Source organism: Seriola aureovittata, chromosome 11 (genome assembly GCF_021018895.1).
Source record: "Seriola aureovittata isolate HTS-2021-v1 ecotype China chromosome 11, ASM2101889v1, whole genome shotgun sequence".
In the NCBI taxonomy this organism is placed as follows: Eukaryota; Metazoa; Chordata; class Actinopteri; order Carangiformes; family Carangidae; genus Seriola; species Seriola aureovittata.
In genome coordinates this window covers 10,897,157-10,916,001 of record NC_079374.1, presented here as the reverse complement: position 1 = coordinate 10,916,001, position 18,845 = coordinate 10,897,157, and the positions used below count along the sequence as shown (strand labels likewise).

Sequence of the window (18,845 nt, the reverse complement as noted above, 5' to 3'; positions counted from 1 at the left end):
TTTCGGTGGTGAATGCTGTAGCTGTGAGACAATAATGCCACTTAGAAGAAAATCCGTTTTATAGCTACACAATGACTTTTGAGTTTGTTGCACACAGAGGACACATTAAATTAAAGAACTTGGATGTTGACATTTTCTGTGAGGCCAGTGCTCACAGTGGGGGACAGGTTACATACAAAGAGAAATTCGTAAGACTCAGTGCAGTTTTATGCTTCCAAGAATATAATTTCATAGCTCAGCTTCAAGCTCCAATCAGTTGATCTGCTCCATGGGAAAAGGTCAGTAGAGCGAAGGACTCTGCTGCGTATTTGACAGACTCTCCTTTGTGATAAAAGTTATTTCAGATAAAAGTTTTATTTACTTTTAACAGGTGAGAGTTCATAACCACAAAAGCACATATTAATGGTAAAGATGATATAAAACAGCAACAAATTTACTTCACAGTTCTGTCATTTGCACGTGACTAACGGTTTTGTCATAACTCATGACTACACTGTTAAACTGCATATCACCAATATGTTACAAGGACTGGAACAATCTGTAGATTAATTTGTCAATTAAATTTAATCATCAGTAAGTTTAATTATCTGTCAAGGAACAAGAGTCTACAGCCATGCTGGCAGTTCAGTGAAGCTGAAAGGCACCATGGTGCTTCAAGCTAAATGCTAATGTCAGCATGCTAACAGACATTCAGTGTCTTTACATGAACTGGTACAGAACTGGTCTTTCTTAGAAACCAGGTTACTCAGAGAGCCCAGGTTACGTGGGTCCATTTTAAATCTTAATTTTGCATGATAAGAAGCTAAAATATGCTAAATAGCAATTAGCACAAAGTATACTAAGATAAATGGGAACACAGTGAGTAATTTTAGAAGATTTTAGTTATAAATCCCAAGCACTGGAAAAATTCTGAACTTGAATTTATGGTGATGAATTATTAAGATCCATCCGGACGGGACCTTGAACGTCTGTGCACATTCTCATGGCAATCCATCCAAAAATTGTTGAGATATTTCACTCCAAAGTGGTGGTCAGGCCGACATACAGCCACACTGCTATCAATGCTAAATATTCACAGTTTCCTGCTTTAAAAAAAAAAAACAAAAAAAACAGCAGAAATTGCTTCTTTGCTTTTATCTGTTAATCTCTGTGTCCCAGAGTTCACTTACACATCACTGAGAAGTTAAACCGCAGGCCGTCTGCAAAAACAAGAGTTTCAGGTGTTGTTAAGTTTCTCCGTAGACATGTTATTAAGAATTAACAAATAGTGTTCATACATTATAGCCTATAGAAGCAGAGCCACCAACAAGCACCATCATATTTAACAGGAACATCTGTATGTACACAATTTGTAACATTCGGCAGTTCTTTTAATAACTTAGCATTTGACAAATATATTACCAAACTTATATAAAACTCTTCCAGTGCACACAATAGCAGGCTATTCTCAGTTTGAATATTTTACAACCACTGAACCCTAAAATGTCATAGGAGCTTTCTGCTCCATCATCACTTATCTGTTTTTAATAATGGCACACTGCAGATTAAAATAACACATGCACAATAAAGCTGATATCTAGCTTTTTCATGAATGGTTTCTGCCGCAAGTGACAGTTTAAAAAATGTAATTATCTTTTTTAGCCATTTACAGTCATAAGTGATACATGATCATACTCAGTTTGATTTTACATCTAAAAGGCGTCAGGTTTTACACCAAAACAGATTTAAATTACATTTAAATTTCTTATATCACATTTACTTGACAGGGAACATCTACAAGAAAGATCCATCTCAGCTGTACCAGTGTTTTCACGAGAAGCAACTTCCCTCTGTCGTGATTAAATTTGTCTTTCAACCAGTAGTTTTGTTTTAGAGCAGAGATTAAATGTTTCTCACAGAACCTTTAAGTCTTACTGCATCACTCTTTGTTTTATGTGGGAAAACAAATTAATGAGAAGTGCTAATTAAAATTAGTAAGACATAATTCAGGAATGAAATGGCTTGACAATGAGGACATTTGGTTTTAACTGTGTCCATACATTATATTGAAGTTGACACCTCTACATCAGAGTTAAACATGTCGTCCACTGAAATCGATCTGAGAAAAGAGGATCAACATGAAACCAGTCCTGCTGAAACACAGATGTTACAAGTTTATGAAAACAACAGATGCTTTCAGACGGTGGTTATGTTTGTTCTCCCACTATTCTGGCTGTTCAACCGTCTGGGAGAAGTGCAGCATAGCTGCTTGTTGAAGTGCTTGCTGAAGCTTTTGCTCATCAAGTAAAGGGCAAACGGGTTCACGCAAGAGTTGGTGAAGGCCAAGATGCGAGCACCCACACTGGCGATGAAGTGGCCCAGCGACGTGTCCACCTGGTCGTAGTGGTAGGAGCGGTACAGGTAGATCACGTGACTGGGCAGCCAGCAGACAGCAAACAAGCCGACAAACACCAGAACCGTTTTGGCCAGACGCTTCCTGGACTTGATCTGACAGGAGAGAGAGAAAAAATCAGTTTCTACACACACAACTGTGCAATAATGTCAAGTACACGAGTATGCGTGGTATTATATGTGTGAATGTTTTCATTGATACATTTTTCCTTATTATCATTTATTTGTCATTTTGTCAGTCCACTATTTTGGTCCAGAATGATATACCTCAAAAAACTACTGGATGGATTTCCCTGAAATTTTCTTACAGATGTTTGTTAATTGAGGATGAATCTTCTTGTGATCCTCCGACTTTTCTTTTATTGCCGTCATCAGGTCAAAATCTGAATGTGTCTAATACTTTTGTTTATGACTAAGTACATGAAAAACTGAAGACATTCACATCAGCGTCTGCTAATCGAGAACAGCTGCTAAATAGACCTTGAGGTGATGTTATTTAGTCAGCTGCTGTTTCCGAGGTTACGAATTTTGAACCTCAACAGGGTTTTCTTTCTGCTCTCCTGTTAATCATCTCTCGACCCTTCAGATTTGTCTTGTGACCCCTGGTGTGGCCCTGACCCTCATGTTGGGAAACACTGCTATATGTATGGGGATATGAATACATATGTAAGGGTCTCAGCACTTTTAGGTTTTTTTATTTCCTGTTATTGCTTCATATAATGAGCACATTGGAAATAAGAGGGAGGAGTCCACACAGAGACCTGTTTCTGGAGGTGCAGGTGTCCTTCAGCGGGGATGTCCGCAGAGCTCCTGACCAGACTGCGAGCGATGAAGCAGTAGTAGACAGATATGATGAAGAGCGGGATGAGGTAGAAGATGAGGAAGGAGGCGGTGGAGTGGATCTTCGGGTGCAGCTCCCCGGCGTGAGGGTAGGGCGCGCAGGTCACAAATGTCTCATTGGTGTGGCTGGTGGTGAAAGTGTGCAGGTCGGAGAAGACAGCTTCAGGAATCGCCAGGGTCACAGACAGCAGCCAGATCGCCCCCGCTCGTAAACAGATGCTGAGTGTTGCCCTGGACCTGTGCATGTCCAGCGGTTTGACGATAGCTTTGTACCTAAAAGAAGAGAAGCAACTAGTGGAATGATATTTTTTCTTTCTTTCTGTGGAGAGACTGCTGATATCAATATGAATTCTGATTACCTCATTGAAGTTTCTTAATTATGCAACTAATCTACAACTGCAGATTATTTACTCTCTCATATTGATTCAAAGTATCTCTCTGCCAGAGGCTCAGCTTCTCTTTTTAATCAAAGAAAGATAATCTCATAGATGTTATCTCGCTGTTGATAACAGAGCGGACAAATTTCAATTGGGCTTTTAATTAAAGGAAACAGGAATCAGAATAAACAGCCACAGTAGATAATATTAGCTCCTGGACAGGATGAGTTACAGATTAACAGGATGGTTTGTTCATCACAGCTGGTATTAAATGTTTTGTTGCTTCTAGAAAGCCACTAAACTAAGAAGTGTTGGCTGCTCCCGAAACATTTCCAGCACAAGAATCTGTTCACACACTGGAGCTCTGCACTTCAATGAAATCATCTTTCCATATTTGATGTCAGGAGCTCCCAACCTTATTGTGACTCCTGAAAAACAAACAATATTTTTGTGAACAAAGAGAGAGTCCTTGCGCCCATATGAAACATTTTCATAGGTAAAATAATTTTTGTAATTTAAATGAAATAAGTGAAGATTACCCCCAAGTAACCCACAGAAACTTAAAATCTCATGACATTACACTAACCTATACGATTTGTTTGGGAAACTATTTGTTCAGTGTCATTCTAATCAAAATAGTTATTTAACAATTTAAGCCAGAGTTTGGTCTGTGAGGACAAGCACTTTTAAACCAACAGAGCTTTATTTAAAGTTATAGAAGAACTTGTCCTTGCTGTCGTTCAGGTGAGTTTAATGGTTTGACTGTCGGCCCAGCAGCATCCATCCACTGTTTAAGTGAAGCTCGTACCCACACAAACAGACTGGTTTGTCTCACTGTCAAGCAGCATATTGATGAGCCTGCTGCTTTTAAGACGAATGAGTAATCGTGCTTGTAGCCTCCTTGTTGTGTGTTAGGCATGTCAGCATCAAAGTTTGGTTGTGTCTGATTCTGTACAATGGGAGAATAGATGGTGAAGACTTCACTGAATAATTGCCTCCGTAATTTACTGGTTATTATGTTTCAGTAAATAATTCACATTCTTAGTTGGCCCTGAAATCCATCAATTAAAAAAAAAGGCTTTTCTAAGTAATTTCAATAAAATCATCACAAATGTCACCGGTTAGCTGTTTCACTGTTCTGCCTGTCTTATTTAATAACTGCAAGATTCTGATCAAATGCATTTTGTAGCATTTTTTTCTAGGCGAACATAAATTCTACATATATATATATATATATATATATATATATATATATATATATATATATATATACATAAAATCCATCATAAATCTTGAATGCAGCTATTCACATTAACCTATTTGATCATTTCATGCAGTCCTATAGTTATCCTGTAAAAGAAAATATGCAACAGGTTGATATTTGAAGCCAGTGAGAGACTCTGAGAGGATGATAAATGGAAAAGTACAAAGACAAAAAGTGAGTAAATGAACGAGTTTGTTTCGTTGGTTAAGAATGAACTGTCAAGGCCAACTGGCTTACAACAAGGTAACTTCAGTTGACGGATAAAGGCTGTCTGATATGGTCAAAAGCTCCAGGAAAAGCAAGTAAGCGGCCCTTGAGTTGAGCTTGTTTTGTCCATAGGTTACAGTCAAGTCAAATTTTCTATTATGGTTAGTAAGTTGTATCTGTCATTGAGGACTGTAAAAGAAAAAAAAAAAACATAAATGATTCAGTATTTTCTTGGCAGATTGAAGAGCACTTTGAAACAGTAATTAAGATTATTTATGCTGGGGAATAAAAAACTAAAGCTTTAATTTATAGGTCTGTAATTTTCTATAATTTTCTGAAATTTCTTTTTAAGAGCTATGAAATAATCAGGTTCTGAATCATTGGGAAAACAGACAGAAAGTCTTTATACCCAGACATTGATTTAATTTCCTTCATTTTTGGTGCCTGTTGGTGGTGATGAGAAATCCGGGGAAATGTGCATGAAATAATACGAAGATTTCTAAAACATGTCTGTTCCATGTGATGCTCAGCTGTGCATCAAAACCATGATGTTTCACCCACTGTAAGCATCATAGTGATTATTGGAGTGGCTGTATACTGTGCGGATATGATTTCATCTAAAAAGCTAAGAAGTGAGGATGTTGATAACATTTCTGAAAAACGCGCCCAGACTAAGTGCGTGGTAAGTACCGGTCAGCGGAGAGAGCAGTGAGGGTGAACACGGAGACTCCCACCGAGGTGAGCTGGATGAACGGGATCATTTTGCATCCAACGCGGCCAAAGAGCCACTCGTCCACCAGGTAGCGGCTGGCGTCCACCGGGGCGCAGGTCACCAGCAGCAGCAGGTCCCCCAGAGCCAGACTGGAGAGGAACAAGTTGGGCACAGTCCGCATGGACTTCACCAACAAACACGTCTTCATTAAAGTGACATTTCCGACCAGACCCACGATGATGATTATCCCATAGACAACAGCGACTCCGATGCCAGGGAGCCAGATGTTGTACTGATGCTGCTCTACTGTGAAGTCCAAAAATACACCGGAAACATTCAGAACCGAACCCCCACTGTCCTCAGGGTTTATAACAAATGAATCCTCCAGAGACATAGCAGCCTACAGGGAGAGGACAGAGGTCTTCAGCAGGAGAATCTGAGATCTCCGGATGCGTTTGTGGGTGGCTTTATAAACTCTATGCCCTCCTGCTGGTGCGTGCGTCATTTCACGCTCTACAGGCTAAAAATCTGTCAAGATCAATGTCTCCAGGATAGGGAATGTATAGACTAATCTTATTCCTTCCGAACACAGGCGTAAACTGTCCTCGGTGTATTACATTTAATTCAGAATGTACTGGCACACATACAGAAAGTGGTCAGCTCCATTGGATGATCTTGAGTTCAGTTTATATTAGGAGCAAAGCTGGACAGTGCAAAGCTGATTGGACTATTGATATATAAAGTGAGAGAGACTATCTTAACTTCTGGACTTCTAAAGATGTTGCTTCAGTGGAAGAACTGATGGAAGAAGAGTACTACCTCTGCAGAAGGTGACCTACAGCCTTCATGACAACATCAAGGGATTCATCCAGTGGTATAGATTTTCTGGACCAGCTTGTTTCAGTGTTTCATTAAAGCTAATGATGTTTACACTGAGAGAAATATTCATAATCATTTATTTTCATGGCTGCCCTGTTCCATCTAATAGAAACATTTTAGATGTTTTCTTTGTCATTTTATTCACATTTCCCCCCAAACTCAGTCTGACATAACTGGCTCTTTGGAAACTTTGGGAGCACCACCAGAATGTGGTCTCTTTGTGGTCGATCTGCATCTGTAATCCTTTCATGTTTGTAATTGTGAGTGTGATTGTAATACTTTTGATTCTTTGTAGTCATTCTGTGTCTCTTACTGGTTGTTTTCTCTCTCTTTGTGATCGTTTTGTTCTCTTTCGAGTCATTTTGTATCTTTGTGCTCAGTTTGTGTCTCTTTGTTGTGACTCACCGTAGTCGCTTTATGTTTCTTTTTAATCATTTTGCTACTCTTGATGTGTCTTATTGTTCGTTTTTTCTCTGTCTGTTCATTTTGTGTCTCTCTGTGGCCAGTTTGTGTCTCTTTGAAGATGTGTTGTGTCTCTGTGGTCGTTTTTCTCTCTTTGTAGTCTTAAGCATTTCTGTTAATTTTATGTCTTTATGTGGTAGTGCCAATAGTTTCCAGTAATCCATCCATGATATTAACAAGTCAACTACCTTTTAGACTCTAACAGGGGGGTACCACAGGTAGTGATCAGATTTTAGGGGCGTTTTTTCCTGCTTTGTGATCAATGGTTCAGTGAAGGAGAGGAGCTGCTTCTGCCACTGTTGATATTCAGTGGTCACTTAGCAGTAAGTGAGTTGTCCTCTTCTTCAGCCTGGAATTACAGGTCAAACCTTTCAAAGCTTTATGTTTCATGTTCAAAATCCCCCCCCCCCCCCATTGTCCCTATATCTCATACTGAAGATAGGGGTTTTATTTTCTGGTAGATCAGATGGCGACTTGGAACCAAACTCATTTTCTAATATAAATGCAAATTGAGTTTTCTTGTATCAAGGCAGTAGATAAGACAGATGAAAAATATGCCTCTCTGATCATGACTTGAACCATTTTAATTTTCCAGACTCTTCTGTTGCCCATATCTGGGAACTTAACTCAAAATTGCCTGAGATGTTTTCAAAGAACAAAATGGCTGCACAGTTTGTAATTCTCCCAAGTATCTCCCCACTGAATGTGTAAAATTTGTTTTCATACCATTTGAATAATACTGAGAGGAAAACGGGCATCAAAGTGAACGGAGTGATTCCACTGCCTGGTATCTCAAATTATAACCAGATGGACCAAACAATGTTCCTCAGAGCTGTGAGTGCAACCACTATTAATCTTCTTTGATGTCAAGGCAACGTCCTCACCACCTCTCTCTTCATTATCCTCACCCTCTATGTCTTTCCATTTCTAAAAAGGTTTTGTACAATTTGCATTTATTTTTGCTTTATTTCAATTTTCGAAGAAAAGCTTTTTCTAGTGGTCAAAAATGTAATTAGTTCTACGTTTATAAGATGACATTCACATTCATATCTCCATGGCATTTGTACTCTCTTTCTTTGTAAATGGGACAAAAAAAAAAAAAAAATTAAAATATGGTTCAAAGCTTCTCACACACAATCTCGACTCAGATAACCACTTGAATCATCTTGGAAATGGCACACAGTGTGATAAAGCTGTAATGATCCTGGCTGATACCCGTCACCTGTAATAACCTGTAAGAAAATTTCATGTGTTTAAATTAGAGCAGTGCACCATGTTTTACTCTGTGAGGTTGTCATACATGTGTTTGGATACTGAAAAGTAACAATCAACTGAATTTAGTGGAAGAAAAATAGAAAGTCTTACACAATGAAAATCAATTAAAGTATCAGTGCCTCAGAATTCCTCAAAGTAGTGAAACCAAGTAAATGCCCTTAATGACAGAGCAGACTGTAAGTATTTGGGACAGTTACACATTGTGTGTGTTCATCAGGTTTTGTGCTTCAGAATAGTCAATTTGAAATAAAACTGTGGATAGTTCATTAAAGTGCCAAGTCCTAGCTTTAATATGAGTAGGGTTACATCAATATAGAAAGAACTGCATGAGAGATAGAGCCTTTTCAACATATAGTGCCCAAAGTTGAGACATTCAAAAAACTATACACATGAAGTAAGACAAAATCCTGATATTTAATATTTTGTGTAAAATCCTTTCCAGTCAATTACTACCTGAAGTCTTTGACCCATAGACATAAGGAGAAGTTTTGTATCTTCCCTGATGCTCTCTCATGCCTTCACAGCAGCCTCCTTCAGCTCTTGCTTATTGTGGGGGTCTCTCTGTCTTTAGTCTGCTCTTCAGAAACTGGTATGCAGCTCAATTGAAAAGCTCTTTGGTGGCTTTGGCTGTGTGTTGAGGATATCTGTCATGCTGAATGATGAGATGTCCTCCAAAGAGCTTTGATGCATTTGGCTGAATCTGAGGAGACAGAATGCTCCTGTATACCTTTGAATGTGTTTCCATCAGCAGTGTCATGTGTCAGTTCCAACGGCAGTCATACCTGCCGAAGCCATAACAGAACCACCGGTTGAGATGGTGGCTTTGGGTTATGAGCTTTTCCTTATTTTTCCCTCACTTTCCTTTTTTCCCCCACTTTTCCTATCATTTTGATAGAGATTTATTTTTTTGCTCCATTACTCCATAGAACTGTTTTCAAACCAGTTTCTGTTTGTATTTTTATTTTGTGTAAACTGCAACCTGGCATTTCTGTTTTTGAGGTTTACCAGTGGTTGTGTGATGAATCCTCTGAGATATGGTCATATAGATTACTGATAAGGAAACATGTCCGCCTACATACTGGAGAATATTCTTGACTTGCTGTGCAGTCATAATGAAGTTTTTCTTCACCATACAAAATGATTTTCTGGTCATCCACAAGAGTTATACTCCTCCGTCTACCAGGTCGTTGACCGTTTTCTAATTTTTCTGATTTTTAAAAAAAAAAAGCACCCAACTGTTTTGTTTTATTAAATCAACCGCCTTCGATATCTGTCTGATAGATTTCTACTTTTTTGAGCCTCACCTTTTCACTTCACTTGCATGGTCACCTCTTTACTCCTCATACAGTGACAGACAACTCCACCTCAATCTAAATGGCAACTCTCAGTCAACTCTGAGCCACGTGTGAGCTCTTTTGTGCATAAAATAACACTAAAACGACACACAGCTGCCCAAGAAACATTTAGCTGCCAAGCATCCAGTTACTTTTGAATCATTGAAATTTAGGCACTATGTGTTAAAATGGCTTTATTTTCCACACAGTTCTTCAGCACCATGGACAGCAGCCGGCTGAGCTGAAGGCCTCTGTCACTACCTGCTGGTGAAGACAGGGAACTGAAAACTGAAGAAATTCAGATGAGTTCACACTTTCTTGGTGAAATGTGTCACTGGTACAGTAACAAAGTACGATTCATATAGTTCATGTTTGTGGCAATTTATTGTAAACATAATTATCACATTGTATAAAGTTATTATCTAAACTATGTGCTTTGTGTAAGAACAAAGTAACTGGTAACTGCTGTCAGATAAATGTGGTGGGGGTAAAAAGTATAGTATTTACTTCTAAAATGTGGTGAAGTACAGCTGTGAAGTAACTGTAAGGTTTTTTTTTGAGTAAGTGTTCAAATCTGTATCTAAGTAGCCTACTTAAGAACTTTTAGTCTACCATATTTCATGAGGAAATATTGTGGTTTCTAATTACTAGCCTACATTTATCTCACAAAAACAATTACCTGTTATTTTGCAGATTAATATTATATCAACAGGGTGAAGCAATTGGTATTACAAAAGATCTTAAGTTAAATCAACTTGGCATTTAGTGTAATGAACTTCAAATAACAATTACAGTTAAGGGTTTAAGTTTTCACTATACATTATTTAATTTTTGTTTAAGGCAACTGGTTTTTAAAGTAAATTCCACTTATCTGGGCTTACAGTGTGTCTATTCTATGAGTTGTTAGCACTTTCACCAAAGAGACATTTCCTCTCCTCACATGAATTTACTCAGATAACTGTTTGAGGACCAAATCAGTTTATCAGGACCTCGGTTTTACTTCTTCTCTAATGTATCAGGGAGTCATTTATTTACACAGTGAGAACTTTTATTTTTGATTAATTTTGCTGATAATTGCCTACTTCTGTACTTAGATCTAAGAAGGATCTTTCATGCAGGACTTAATGGAGTATTTTTACATTAATGTGGTCCTTCTACTTGACTAGCGTAAAGAATCTAAATACTTCTTCCACTGTTACTTGTGTGAAGTGTTTTTATATTCTGGTATTGCTACTAATTTAAGTTTCCATGTCTTCTTATTCCCAGACAATAAAACTTGAATTGTGCAGGTCATTGTGAGCAGACAGGCTGCAGGTCCCATCGGCCAATATGAGGCTGAGCCATCACTGTTGACATCCAATCAGCTGAGGGCTGATGGGATTGTGCTTTTCCTCTCTCATCCTTGGATACATTGAGCAGACTGACACAGATCTAGGTTATTAGCGTAGGGCCTGCACGTTTCTGTCGTCTTGTGGTCGGTGATGGAAAACACCCGCTGCTTTGCGAACCGCTTCTCTGACTACAAAGGTGCGCTGCTCCCGGGACAGGGCGTCGAGGCCATCGTGCCCGCCGTGGTTGCCACCGTCGATAAAGTCTTGAAAAACATTCCCTTCGACATCAGCGACTGCGACGGAGGACTGTACGATGGGCCGGCCGGGGTGGCTTACATGCTGTACCATGTCAGCGAGTGTCCGCTGTTCTCCGAGCACCGGGACGTCGACCTGAAGACGGCCAAGCAGATGATCGACGTTTCGGTCCGATACGTGGACGCGGAGCCGGATAAAAACATGCGTGCTGCCTTCCTGCTCGGCGGGGCGGGCATCTACGCGGTGGCCGCTATGATATACAAATCACTGGGCTTGGCTGATTTCGTCAAGCCGCTCACTAAATTTCGTAACCTGTGGGATGTGTGTGCGCCCATCAATTTTCTGGAGTGCGGCTCGGATGAGCTGTTTGTGGGGCGGGCGGGGTACCTGTGTGCTGCCCTGGTCCTCAAACAGAAGCTGGGCATAGAGGTGAGCTCCTAGCACGAGGATGGCGCACTTTAAATGGCTTTTAGTCAACCCTGTAAAATATAGAAGCAGTCCATCAGCTTATCTTAAAAACAGGGCCAGAACCTGCAAACACTTTGGAGCTGGCTCTCAGGTCTTTTATTAGCTCATGTAACAACCAACTGTGATTTTCTGATGTTTACATCACCTAATGCTTATACACACTGGTATGAATCAGGTAGGGCTGTAACTAACCATAATCCATTAATCCATCAACTTTTGCTAATTAACTGACTGGCGTCACAATTTCCCAGAGCCCAAAGTGATGTATTCAGACATGTGTTGTCAGATCAACAGTCCAAAACAAAATGTAGGTACTATTTTCATTTTTCTTACAACTATAATGGTCCTGTATTTCCAGCTGTAACTGTAATTTACATGGCTTAAAACTGTAGCTTTACACATCCATATCTAAAACCAAACTGTCAGCAGTCCAGTTGCATTGTGTGTAATGTAGGCATCAGGATTTCATAGGTAAGAACATGGAATAAAAAAAAAGATGACATGATTCTGCTGTATCTTTCTTTTGTTCCTTTTTTCCAGCAGTGTTGTATCAGAGGAATGCAATGTGAAATTGTTAGAGTACTTTTTTTTAAAGGCCCTGCACACTGAAGGCAGCCTACACCCACAAAAGTGATTATTTTAGTACTTTGGCTAAGACCTAATTGCTTGACCTACATCTCCCTAATTCTCCCATTAGCTTTGTAATACAAAACAAAATACACCGTCATCCAGGTCATTCTTATTCATACTGTAGATTTGGTCATGTCCACCTGCTTCAACCTGATCAGAAGTCTAATCAATTACTAAAAAAGTGAAAACATCTGTGTGGGTGTGCAGAGCCTTTAAAGGGCCTTTAATTTTATACTTATTCTACTGATGGGCAACTTTGCAAATGACTGCAATATACTGTGTCCTTTGTTGTGCAGATTCTGAGCAAGGATCAAATCAAATCTATTTGCCAGGCCATCATAGAGTCAGGAAAACAGTACGCCAGGAAGAAGAGAAAGCCTTTCCCCCTCATGTACTCATACTATGGGACAGAGTATCTTGGTAAGAACAGCAGCAAAATTCACTAAAAAAGACATAAGTCGTTAAGGTCTCTCCTTTTTATCCAAATAGACTTTAAGTTCATGTCGAAATTACCATCTAAGATTTTAGTCTAAATCTCACTTTCAGAGCTGCTGTCAACTGACGATACTGCAGTAAGATCTTCTGTTATCACACAGTGAAGCTATGCACACAGAGGGAGACGTTATTGAGTTATTGATGCAGCATTGGTGTGTTAACATGTGTAAAGCTAACTTTCCTTTCCTTGACTGTATCAGATGAAGACAGCCGTCAGGGTTGGAGATCCTCAGTAACTTTCAGACCAACACAGAGTTCATAGTAAGCATAGCCTTACTGGTCACTTCTGCATGGATACTACTATTTTGAGGATGACGACGAAGTGAAATAAGTGACACTCTGAGATATTTTAAACAAGAAATACCTGGATGTTTAAGTGAAGACACATAGTTAAAGCTGCTGCATGTTACAATTTGCCTGGCCTGAAAAATTGGCTCATGTTTGATTTGTTCAACATTGGTTATCTTCAGATCTGAGGGGAATTCACAGATACTGGCTTTCCTGTCTCAGAGAGCTGTATTTTCTCTGCATGTGTCCAGCATTATGTGGGAAGGCACTGACCAGTATTCCAATGAATTATGTCCATATTTGACTATTCTGAGGCCTGACGATTTACGTCGGTTTTCAATAGTCCGGTAGTGAGGTGGAGTGTAAAGGTTCAGAGTTCCAGATGTTGGATGGGTCTGTAAAACATTTGTCCCATCACTGGCAACCGATTGACATGTAATTCTGTTTTTTTCTTTAGCATAACTGTGATCTTTCCTGAACCATAACCAAGTATTTAAGTACTCTATACCTTACAGAAAGTTGGACACTTTGGTATACACTTAGAGTTGTATGAGAAGATTGATACTGCTCTCGTGTCTGCACTAAATATAAAGCTGCCATCAGAAGCCAGCTAACTTCGCTCAGCAAAGACGGGAAAAGGGGAAACAGCTGGCCTGGCGTAGAACAAATGTGCTTAGGGATACCTGTGTTCACTGATAACGCGTATCTACATTTACAGTTACATTTACATCTACTCATTTGGCAGGGCTTTTTATCCAAAATCTCTTACATGAGAGGGCAACACTAAAGCTTCAGTGCAATAGGAGACCTTGGTGAAAGCACAAAGTACTAAATCTGCTCTACAAGGTGAAGTGTAAAGAGATCAAGTGATGAAGTGCACTGAAAGTGCTTAGTACATAGTAAGTGCTAGTTAGGCATGTTAGGGTGTTTGAAGTGTTAGGATATGAGTCTTCTAGAGATTATTTTTAAGAGAGAGGGACAACCCTGCTCTGATAGCATTTGATAGCTTGCTCCACCATTGGGGAACCACAAATGAGAACAGTATGGACTGCGATTGCCTTGTGTGCAGTAACTGAGAAAGAGCATAAGGTTGTATGATTGAGTCCAAGTAGATGGGTGCAGACCCAGAAATCACTCTAAAGGCAAACAATAGTGACTTGAATTAGATTTGGGTGTCTGAGGGTAGCCGGTATAGATCAGGGAGTAGCAGGGTGAGATGTGCCTTTTTAGGCTGATCAGACCAGACGAGCTGCCGCAATCTGAACCAATTTTAGGGGTTTCACTGGCAGGAAGGAAAGGTATAGTGGGTGTAGTCTGCATAGCAGTGATATGAGAAGGCAATTAGACCCAAGGAGGTGGTGGTTGCAAATAGACGGGGTCCCAGTACCGATCCTTGGGGCACCCCTGTGGGGAGGGGATGGGATAAGGATCTTTGTCCTTGCCATGAGCGGTCAGTGAAATAGGATTCAAAACAAGAAAGTGCTTTGCCCAAGTTGCCCATGAGAATACAGACATCAGGATGAGGTGGTTCACTGTATCAAAGGCTGCTGATAGGTCCAGCAAGATAAGAACTGAGGACTGAGCTGCAGCTCTAGCTGCCCTTAGGGCTTCTACCACAGACAGAGCCATTTTTGTGGAGTAGCTGCTATTAAAGCCTTGAACTATAATTCGTGGGTTTGCAGAAGTCTGAGACTACAAACACCTACTCTACAATGTCAACTTTGATCTCCATTTTCAGATGGAAGCATGTGTGTAACTTGATAGCTCTCAAGGATTAGATCAGTATCTTAAATGTACAGTTCACCTAATGACAGAAACCTCAGGCTTACTGCACTACACCATGGTTCGGTGGTTTTAGGATACTTTTTTCGATAATAAGTGGTTTTGATCATTTGATACACAGTTTGATACAGTCCTAGTTCAGCATGTAACTCCTTGTCATATTTGGGACAGTGGTTGCTGCTGCTTATGTACTTGACAGGAACTCATCTGTTCCTCAAGTTTAGGTTTTGAAAAAACAATTATGAACAAAACTGTCAACTATGTATAATGAGCTACAGTTTAGAGGATAACACAAAAAAGCAAGTCCCTCAGTAGTCCATTGTGAATGTTTGTGCTTGTTTTCTTTGGGTTGTGTCTGTATGTGTGCCTTGGCATGGTGGTTTGGTGAGTTCATGTGATTTCCCCCCTCCCTCCCTTTGTCAGGTGCTGCTCACGGCCTTTCATCAGTGCTGCAGATGCTGCTGAGCTACCAGGACATGCTAAGTGGTGCAGAGAAGGACCTGGTGTGGCAAAGCGTAGATTTCCTCATGAACCAGGAGCAGAACTGTAACTGGCCTGCAGAGCTGGGCGCCATCATTGAGAGAGAGAACGAACTGGTGCACTGGTGCCATGGAGCACCGGGTATACAGTATTATTCATACACAATACCATGTTCAGTCAGATTCTCTGCAGCAGTTTCTGCCATTTGGATGTCTCCGGGTTAAATTCAAATCTCCATTATGTCATGCAGGTGTGGCGTATCTTTTTGCAAAAGCCTGTCTGATCAATAAGAAGCCCCAGTATCTGGACACATGTATCCGCAGTGGGGAGCTTGTGTGGCAGAAAGGTTTGCTGAAGAAAGGACCTGGGATTTGTCACGGGGTTGCAGGGAGTGCTTACGTCTTCCTCCTGCTGTATCGGCTCACAGGAAACTCCAAATACATCTACCGTGCTCAGAGGCAAGAAATCTCTCCTATTCTTCTTCATTGCATGTCTCTTTTTCCTCATAGGGCTGTCATTATTTTACAAAAACTGAGGTCATGAGATCAAGTTCCACCAGGCAACTATTAAATGTATTACTATGTAGTTTGGTGCAGATTTTCATTCTTTGAGAACTTTGTTGACTTAATCTGACTTGATGTCTTGTGCCATTATCATTTCAATATTTTGATTTGTCCAGTACATTGGTTTATCTATCCAACTGTTTGGTTTTCTCAACAAACTACTGCTCTGTGCATTTAATTTCCCAGTATGATGGTCTGAATGCTGTTTCAAAGCTTCTCTATACATTTTTTTTTCAGAAAAACACTAAATATCCCATCATGTCTAATTTCGGTGAATTTGTTGAATTTAAATTCCTCCTCGGATTCTTGAAACCCTAATCTCTCTCCACTATTATTTCCTCCCCAAAGGTTTGCTGAGTTCCTCTTCACTGAGGAATTTAAGGCCGGCTCGCGCTCAGTAACCAGTGTCTACAGTCTGTTTGAAGGCCTGTCAGGGACGGTTTGCTTCCTGGTAGACCTCTTACAGCCGGACCAGTCAGAGTTCCCTCTGTTCAGTATCTTTGTGTGAATGGAAACCTGGTTAGTGCCATTCATTGACCTGAACAGACACCACTCCTTCCCTCTGAAATCCCTTGAGAGCTGGATTGGTAGAAACTTTAGAACCAGGATTGATACTGTGATCAGAGTTGCAGTGGCGGGATGGTTGGTATTTGTTTGGGGGCTTAGATAATCACATTTGAGTACAGTTGCAGTAGAAAAATGGTCTTGTTTTGTGTCTGTACTAAAGTGAATGTTCAGCTTTCAGGCTTTACCAGATTTCATCCCACTTAATGTCAAATTGCCCATTTCAATTTGCAATGTAATCAACTGTGCTAAAGCAGGGGTTTTCAAACTGTGAGGGTTGCCTCCCCAGGAGGGTGTGGGAAAGTTGAAGGGGAGGCATGGAGGGAGAGACATGAGGCAAAGATATCATACTTCTTTTAGTGATAACCCAGTCAAATCTGAACACAGACATGATTCGCACATATTTAGATTCAGTGTGACATTTCCTGAGGATATTGTCATGTCCGATGTCCATCAAGGATAAATGTCCATAATTTTGCATGGAAGTCATTCAAAAAGAGTCACAAACTTGCCTGAGAATCATATTGTTAAGTGTTCTTCAGTGTCAAAGCAATCCAATGATAGCTGTCAGTACATCCATGGATACATTGCAAAAAGGGGTTGTGGTTAGCTAATTTGGCATACTTTTAATTGTGCTATTTTTCAGAAATGTAAACAAACCAAACTATCTCGATTTTTGTCTGGGAGGGAGGACGGGGGCATGCTTTCAGTCTTTGAAAACCTCTGCACTAAAGCATTGGGAGCTTTGAAATGTGGTACTGCTTGTATGGTGATTGAAACTGCAGTATATTCTACAAAGATGGTGCTCTCAGGTCAGAAACACATGCACCATAAACACCTAAAATAGATGGTAATCACTGAGGTCACACAAAAGAAAAAGAGAAAAACAAGCATCACATAATGCCTTTTAAAATTTTTCTACCACTTCACCAGCTCAGCATCACATATCGCAGACCTTTGAGTTTAAGTCTTTAGGGTATGTAATTTCTCAAGTTGTTGTCACAACCTTTAGTAATAAATATAATGGAGGGATTCTGATAGTGAAACTATGTAGATAGGTTCATCCAACAGACGATGAGGGGGAAAAAAAGTAGTTTATTGTCCTAATACTATTCTCACTTTGTTTGCGCTGTGCAATATTACTGACTCACCTATCTGAACTGAGGTTGTAGCTGTGTGAGAGCAGTTTGTATCTATTTGATATTTCACACTGTGTTAAATACTGTATGGGGATGTTTGAAATGTTCAACATTCAATGTTTTGACTTTTACTCTCTCTTGAAAAAGAACAAAAGAGTATGTTAGACTGATGGTTTGTGATGAAGACTGACAACATAAGAGTAGAACATGTAGTCAGTGTGAGAATTTAATTTTTCTTCCAGTAAGGTCTGTTCAAGATGCTACTTTTTGCAACTCAGTTATGTAAATTATGGTCAACGGAGAATTTCTTCACATAAATGTGATAATGAGGCCTTAAAAACAAATTTCCAGCATTTGGTCATGGTCATGTCTCTCAGAGTAAAAAGGATTCACGACTCTGGGAACTGAAAAATGCTTTGGGCAGCGTTTCTGACATGTGGCTCAAGTTGGTAAAAAGGCCTGTGAATAATGGCAAAACCAAAGCAGTTTCCCAATGCTAACTGTGCCTGTTGTGGAACATTTATAAGCTGTGTATGTGTGTGTGTCCTGTTTTGCATTTGCAGTCCGAGCTATCCACAACAAAATCTACAGGATTATTGTAATTAATAAAGTGTCCAGGTGAAAAAAAAACCAAGATAGATTTTTTATTTAAGTTTTGAAAGTCTTGCAGACATTACGTTCACAGCCTGACATAATGACAGGTACATAATCACATTTGATTTATATGAAAACATGATCTTCAAAAAAGCATCTGACATTACAGCTTCCTCCAAATAATTAAGATGATCACATTGTGGAAGCTACAGAATAATCAATATATAAATCTAAATAATACAGCACACAAGGGTCATTTTAATGCACTAAATTACATTTTCTTGATTATAATTTCATCCACCATTAATATAATATTTGAAAAATCAAAATATCCATATTACAGGTTCTGCAAACGACCGTCCCTGCCACTAGATGTCGCACCACACCACCAGCACTTCCGGCCTCCCATCGGCAACAGCCCCCCCCCCCCCCCCCCCCACTGAAAACAGACATTAAACATACAAGAAGAAGAATAAGTGAATAAAGTTACACTGTACACACCAGAGCAAACAGAA

The 18,845-nt window shown here is 39.8% G+C and overlaps 2 protein-coding genes across 2 annotated transcripts; one reads left to right on the top strand and one right to left on the bottom strand.

Annotated features, from left to right (window-relative positions):
* Positions 1 to 382: 382 nt before the first annotated feature.
* On the bottom strand, positions 383 to 6,185 carry LOC130177782 (gastrin-releasing peptide receptor-like). Its single transcript, XM_056389734.1, has 3 exons — positions 5,770 to 6,185; positions 3,153 to 3,504; positions 383 to 2,487 (listed from the first exon to the last, which is right to left on the bottom strand). The coding sequence occupies exons 1-3, from the start codon at positions 6,183 to 6,185 to the stop codon at positions 2,176 to 2,178; spliced, it is 1,080 nt and encodes a 359-aa protein (XP_056245709.1). The 3' UTR covers positions 383 to 2,175.
* A 3,857-nt stretch (positions 6,186 to 10,042) lies between these two features.
* Positions 10,043 to 18,366, top strand: LOC130177197 (lanC-like protein 3). The gene is made up of 5 exons (XM_056388683.1): positions 10,043 to 11,756; positions 12,722 to 12,845; positions 15,414 to 15,611; positions 15,721 to 15,928; positions 16,382 to 18,366. The coding sequence occupies exons 1-5, from the start codon at positions 11,223 to 11,225 to the stop codon at positions 16,539 to 16,541; spliced, it is 1,224 nt and encodes a 407-aa protein (XP_056244658.1). The 5' UTR covers positions 10,043 to 11,222; the 3' UTR covers positions 16,542 to 18,366.
* The last annotated feature ends 479 nt before the right edge of the window (positions 18,367 to 18,845 follow it).